Source organism: Enoplosus armatus, chromosome 19, assembly GCF_043641665.1.
Source record: "Enoplosus armatus isolate fEnoArm2 chromosome 19, fEnoArm2.hap1, whole genome shotgun sequence".
NCBI classification, from domain to species: Eukaryota; Metazoa; Chordata; class Actinopteri; order Centrarchiformes; family Enoplosidae; genus Enoplosus; species Enoplosus armatus.
Genome location: NC_092198.1, coordinates 8,001,843 through 8,009,243, shown reverse-complemented (window position 1 = coordinate 8,009,243; position 7,401 = coordinate 8,001,843). Strand labels below are relative to the sequence as shown.

Sequence of the window (7,401 nt, the reverse complement as noted above, 5' to 3'; positions counted from 1 at the left end):
CTGATGGTTCTCAAATGTTCTGCTGGGACACAGGGATCATCAAGGAGGGGGCCAAAGTATATAATAATTATTTAATTTCACTATAATGAAAATAAAGGATCTATTCAAATTGGAGACTGTATTGAACGTGACTATTGCAATAATTTTCACTATACTGACCCAAGCCATTATAAAGCTACATCTTCCTGTGACCAAACCTTATCAAAAGGGGGTCCGTGGCTCTTAATGTGTGTTTATTTGATATCGTTAGACATGAAAAAGTCTGGAGCCTCCGGGTTAGAGGTCCGCGGGAGGTGCTTTATAGTGGACAAATGATTGACAGCCCCTCGGTGACATCACTGTACGACAAAAAGAGTCGCTGGGGGAAGAGAAGGCACCAATCAATGCAACCACTACGCTGTGGCGCACAGAGGAGAGGCGACGCGCTCCACCAACTCGAAGCAACAAGGTCCAAGGAGCGACACTTGAGTGCGCTTATCTCTCTGAAAGCCAGCTCCGCTCGACTTTTGTCTCAGCGAACTGTTGTCTTTTGAAGATGTTCAGCCAAGATGCTTTATACTTAGATCGGTCCTGCCTACGCAAACCCGCTTCCTCATAGACTTAACATCATTTTTTTCCTCCTTTCCGCGCTGACCAAGACCTAACCCGAATTGCAGCTGGTGAGAATATGTGCGAGAGGCGATCGGCTGAGGGCATGGGCTGTCTTTGGTCCCCCAAGGAGAAGCAGCGTGGATTAAACACGAATTAATGTGGAATTTATCGGAGCCCAAAGGTGGAACGACGACCGGACACAGCGCTTCCTCGTCAGGTAAAATAAGAGTGGTGGACTTTGTTCAAAGTTTTCTAAAGTAACCAAATCTTGAGAATGTCAACAGGTAGGCTATAAAACAACTTGCTTCATGAGGAAACGTTTACTTTACAACTGCAAACCGACCGTTCTCCCACTATATAAGGCTTACAGGGTGTGTGCGTAAAAGTTAAAGTGATCCCATTTTGAACTTCGGGGAAAATGCAGTTAAAAGGTTGTCTCTTTGGAGGCTGTGCTGCTCAGATGATATTTACTTTTTGATGTCTTGTCCCGGGCTACATCTGGCTCTGGTACGCACGTCAGATCTAACACCTGCGAGCCTCTTGAAGTAACTCTATCCCTTATGATTATACATGACCGTCAAAGCCTCTGCAAATAGACGCTTGTAGCACCGTCTGCCTGCCTCTCCTGCTGCTCTGTATTCTAACTCTTTTTTTTTTCCTCCTGACATTCTTTCATGCTTCTTGTGGTCTTTCCGACTTCGCAGACTTGCATTTCTTTTAATGTCACTTCACTAAACAGGATTTTCTTATCTCTTCTAATTGGAGACTTTGTGTCTGCAGTCTCCCCCTCAACTTTCTTTGATTTGTCTTTCCCGTGTCATCCCCCCTTTCTGTTCTTCCCTTTCAGAGCTTCCTCACCTTGATATTTTCATGTTTCTGCTCATGTTAAGATCAATCTTCTGTTTCTGTTAGACGCGCTATATTGCCGGCGGGGTTGTTTTTCTCAGCCCCCCCCCCCCCTCCCTTTTTTTTTTGTTCTACTTCAAAGTGAAGAGGTGTCTTCCCTTTTTAACCTGCTCTCCTTCAATCATTCCTACTGTATGGGGGGATCACACACAGTTTGGGGAATGCTGCAGTGAAGCCCCTGCTGTGTCTACCTCATGTCAATACCTCAGCGCCAGTGTATTGACACAAACCAACTTTCTCCACAGGGACTGACTGATCATGGTCGCCGTGGTCCGCTCTTTCATGGTACTGCTGCTCGCTCAGGTGTTGCTGGAAGGTGCTACGGGACTTATCCCCGAGGTCGGCCGGAGGAAATACAGCGAAACCGGGAAGCAGACCCCGGAGCAGTCGGAGAGCTTCCTCAACGAGTTTGAGCTTCGGCTTCTCAACATGTTTGGACTGAGGCGCAGGCCGACCCCGAGCAAGCAAGCCGTGGTGCCGCAATACATGGTGGACCTTTACCGCATGCACTCAGCAAACGGGGACCACAGCACTAAACGGCCCAAGAGCATGGGGAAACACGCAGAGAGAGCCGCCAGCAAGGCCAACACGATTAGAAGCTTTCACCACGAAGGTATGTATTAGTGACATACCTTTACCTGTCAGCCGGAGAGCTCCTCGGCTCTCTCAGACAACCCAAACCTATATTTAAACATGACTCAGAGCGTCAAGACTGAACTTCAGAGTCGTCTCTGTTTTATGGAGCGTTAGTCATTTACAGGTGACACGCGTCAAAGTTATTTGTAACTCTTAAATAAGTTTGGGATGGCTTGAAACTCACTGACACGATTACAAACGAGCATCTCATCCACAATTCAATGAACTCTCATATACGTAGTGATGCAACCTTTAACCAAACATTCCCCTGGTGCAGCTGTCACGGGCTTCAAAAACATCAAGGGGCGGTGGTATCCCTGGGGTAATTTGTTTCTTAATAATTGATGGTGTTTGCGTGGGCTCTGAAAACAGTTTTTCCAGACACGCACCACAGGAGCGGGATAAAGGGCGGTGTGCCTTTGCGCAGGTGATAGTCATCGCCCCTGTTACTTCAATAACACACGACATGACATTACACTAACACGCATTATGACCAAGTCATCGTGTCAGACTGAATTCTGAGTCATTTTTAACAGGACTGAAATTAGTCCTTGGTAAAGGTGGAGGGGAGAAGGGGTTGCGCGCCTTATTCTTTCCAAATCACCCCTCTCTCCGCGCTGTGCGCCATTACGCACGTTCCAATAACACCATAATTGCTCACTTAGTTTATATGCTGGATACGCGCTGATTGTTGGATTCAGTGTTTGAGCTCAATTCCGTTTTACTTCCAAGGCAACATGTGCTGCTCAGATGAATACGTCTCACACACCGAGGGTTCATAGATGCTGGATAAAGTGCATTAGTTCGCCAGTCATACACCATGTGTTTATACAATGCTGCTGATGAAGCGGTTCTTTCAAACTGTCTAAAATAATCTAACAGGTGGAATTTAAACACAACTGATGCTTAGTTTAACTGCTGAGCAGCAGAGTGGTGCACCTGGTCATAATATTAAAATGATTTATGTATGATGAAAAATAACCTTTACTGTCAAACATATAGCAAATCTGTATCCACCATTCACTTTGCTGTGGCCCATGTTCTAGTTTTTACAACATACAAGGTACTGAGTCCATAGGGGCTCTACACAGAGTCCTTATACAGAGTCCTAAGTGTTTGAGTGGGGAAGTTTCCATCAGGGGTGAGTCAGAGGGGTGGTTGAGTGGTTGCTTGGGTGCTCTCCAGAGGCCTAGTGCAATGACACCCAGTGGCTACACTGACACACTACAAACAAGCCTGGCCCGGGCAGCCAGGCTGAGTGACTGCTCCCTGCCCACTACTGGAAACCTCTGCACCAGGCCAGCACACACCTTGACACCACCGGCCATTACGAATGTGTTCAGACCGTGTTTACATATGCTCCCCTGGCTCTTTCATCCTATGCTAGCAGAGCTGCGGGGTTGTTAGTCCTCTCATGTCAAGAGACGTGCATTGATGGCTGCCCCATATAATAAGCATGTATCTACAGATGTAAGTGCAGCACATCAAAGCAAACAGCTCCAATCATTCATCACATCTGCCTGCTGATATTAATTTCACGAGGATAATTAGTTTCACTGCTATCAGTTTTCAAAAATAACCATTTTCCATGCCAAATAGAACATTTCCACTATTACACAGGAAGTAGCTGCCAGAGACAGGTCCGTGATGAATGACCCGACATTAGCCTTTATCTTTTATTTTGGCATGCAGTGCTAAAAGAAATTAGGAATGTTGATACACTCATATCTGTGGTTCACACGTTTTTGACAAGCCTCAACTTGTTCGCACAGCCGTTCCTCAGAAGAGAGACAGAGACAGACGGAGAGAGTGAGAGCGCTGCTGCAGAAAGAAGGAGTGACCGAGAAGGAGACAGAAAGAAAAGAGGATTTGGGGCTAAGAGAACAGAGGGAGAAGGGGATTTGGGAGCTGAGAGAGGAAAGAACGAGAGGGATTGGGGACAGAGGAGAGGGAACAGAGGCAGGGGGCTTTCCCACATCAAATGAGGAGTGATAGGCCTAATTGAGGTCTTTGTGCCTCTGGAGGGAGGTTTAGGATGAGATGGTGGAATTTCCTAAATGCCTCCTTTGAAACAGCACCGAGTTCAAAGTTTGTGTTTATTTTACCACACCAAACAGATTCACAAGTGCGTCTATGCATCATCTATGAACTTCATAAAGTAAAGAGTTCAAAGTGGGGCTGCCTTAAAGAAAATTGCAGCTTTTACTACGATTTCTGTCATTAACATACATTATAGAGGGGAATACCAATGAGCTTAAGTATATATAGATATGATTTTCATATGCCTTAGGACAGTTATCTTTCAGAGAACGTAGCATTTTCAGGCTTAGAGCTGTTAGCACAAGTTAATAATAAAATATAAAACATTGTGTATGGAGCTTTCCAATTGTGGTCTATACATTCTCCCCAGAATTTAGATATTAACAGTATCATATGTCTTCTCTTGATAATGGCTTTTAGAAAGAATTATTGTTATTGTCTTTCACATTGCAACATTTACCAGTGAGCAGTTATGTAAAAGTTCATGCAACAGTTGGCATTAATGTTGGAGTTTATGTAATCATTTTTATATTGATTTATGTACTACTCTCATTTTTAATACTTCAATATATGGTACAACTTTTTTTCATGTGCACTGACAGTGGGAATTGCGTGCAGCAGCCAATTCTCATAGGGCAAATGTGTCATTTGAAGGCAGGATGACTAGCATGTTTGATCTTATCAATATATGGAAGCGCACTGCTTTCATCTACTGACATTTAACCAGGTAGATTTATGAGCATGACGCTAAGGTCGCTATTACATCACCATGAGAATTTGCCTGCTGAGTTATACATGCAAAGTGTTGATGTGTGTGTGTTATGCCTGTGTGACAATGGCCCACACCCACTCAATACAACCACGTGGCAGCTTGGCTGGCTGAACAGAAAGAAGGCTGCAAGTTGTGCGCGGGTGTGTATGTGTGTGTGTGTGTATGTGAGTGAGAGAGAGAAAGCAAAAGAAGCCATGTGAGTTCACAGTGGATTCATGAAGCTAGCTAGGCTTTAATCATATATGTTGTCTCTCATTCTTGTATCATGGATAAAGTCTTTGTTTCAACCTTGGCATGCATTTCACCCCCCAATCTTCTTACACTATGTTTGTCTCTGTGCTATCTCTTGTAGAGTCTATGGAGGCCCTGGCCAGCCTGAAAGGCAAAACGACCCAGCAGTTCTACTTCAACCTCACTTCTATCCCTGATGAGGAGCTCATCACCTCTGCAGAGCTACGTATCTACAGAGATCAGGTCATGGGAGCTGCAAGCCCCTACAACAGCTCCAGCATCAATGATAGTGCTCCTGCTGGTGGCTTCCATCGCATCAACATTTATGAGATATTCGGAGTTCCTGCCACTCAAGGTAGGGATCCTCTGGCACGTCTGCTGGACACTCGGCTAGTGCAGGACTCTTTGAGCCGCTGGGAGAGCTTTGATGTCAGCCCCGCTGTATCTCAGTGGACCTCTGGGAATGGCCACAACCATGGCTTCATGGTGGAGGTGCTTCACCCAGAGGAGAGGGAAACAGATGGGGAGCATGCCCAGAGACGTAGCAGGCACGTCAGGGTGAGCCGGTCCCTGCACCAGGACCAGGACTCTTGGCCTCAGGCTCGGCCTCTGCTGGTGACGTATGGCCATGACGGCCGTGGGGACTCAGTGCTCCACACACGGGAAAAACGTCAGGCAGCACTCCGCAAACAACGCAGGAAGCACCAGCACAAGGCCAGCTGCAAGAGGCATGCCCTGTACGTGGACTTCAGTGATGTGGGGTGGAACGAGTGGATAGTGGCGCCCCCTGGCTACCACGCCTTTTATTGCCATGGGGAATGTCCGTTCCCCCTAGCAGACCACCTCAATTCTACCAATCATGCCATTGTGCAGACGCTGGTCAACTCTGTCAACTCAAACATCCCCAGAGCCTGTTGTGTGCCCACTGACCTCAGCCCCATCTCCCTGCTCTACCTGGATGAATACGAGAAGGTCATCCTGAAAAACTACCAGGATATGGTGGTGGAAGGATGTGGCTGCCGGTGAGAAACTGACAGTGGTATGGATAGAAAGAGAAGAGCGGGCAAGAGAGATTGAAAGAGACATCAGAGGTTATTATGGACACCCGGTTTCCCAATGAAGACATTTATTTATATGAAAGAAAGACAAAACAGAGCTATTGCGGAAGAAGAAAAAAAAAAATATATGAATATATTTATGTCTACGTAAAGTTGGGAAAAATAAATATTTTAATCAAAGGAATATTCCTTTACTGGTTTTGAAAATGTATTTCTGATGTACATTTCGAAATGGGTGCAATACCACATGAAGTATAATGCTCAGATTTTTATTTTGTATTTATTTCTATTATAACCACTTTATTTGTAAATAAATAATGTGTATTTATCGTGAAAAAACGTGGTCACTCCAATTTTCCATGGTCAGCTACAGTGAACCAGCCATTGTTGATGTGTCTATGTCAGCGGCCAACATGTGTGGCTGGCACGAAAAACAGAGTTTCAAATTCTGACAGAAATTAGCTGCAAAAACACAACACATGACAAGAAACTCACACTACACTGATTGCAAACCAAGCATTGAACTCTTTTGGTAAATGTAATTGGAAACCAACAACAATAGAAGTGTAGAGAGGAAAGTGACAGAGCCAGGTCAGGGTGCAACTGGTGTAATGAACTGCAGTAAGGTGTAGGGTCACAGGACGGGAGTGACAAGTCCACAAATGTGATAGACTCCCATGGGAGGATTAGAAAAACACCAGAGCATGTTTTCATGCATCACATGTCACTGCAAAGATCCCTGGGAAGGCTCGTCTATGTTTTTTCTGTTCCTAACCAATATTAACGGAGGTTGGGAAAAGGGCTATGGAGGAAGGTCTGACAAGGTTTATTTATAGTGAGATTTGAGACTGAAAGATTGCAAACTGTGACAGACGGACACACCGACAGGCTCTCAGCAAGAAAAGAGCCTACTGGCACTTTAATTAAAAAAGACAAACAAACACACACCTGCACCTGTCCACATACTGCACATGCTCAGACAGATTCTTCCCTACTTCAGCGTTTGGCTGTCCTTCTTTGTCTTCTTTGACTCATAAAGCTTTGATGTGTATCAGCACTGTTAAAGTGGTTAAAAAAATATAGGAATGTTTCACACAACAACTCAGCAACAGCAGATAATGGACTGCAACACAAACCGTACAACACTGACACCAAAAGCAGCTTAAT

General features: G+C 45.1%; 1 protein-coding gene across 1 annotated transcript; it reads left to right on the top strand.

The window, feature by feature from the left end:
* Window positions 1-699: 699 nt before the first annotated feature.
* bmp2b (bone morphogenetic protein 2b) lies at window positions 700-6,492 on the top strand. Its single transcript, XM_070925424.1, has 3 exons — window positions 700-808; window positions 1,743-2,110; window positions 5,298-6,492. Exons 2-3 carry the CDS (start codon window positions 1,756-1,758, stop codon window positions 6,200-6,202), a joined length of 1,260 nt encoding a protein of 419 aa, XP_070781525.1. The 5' UTR covers window positions 700-808; window positions 1,743-1,755; the 3' UTR covers window positions 6,203-6,492.
* The last annotated feature ends 909 nt before the right edge of the window (window positions 6,493-7,401 follow it).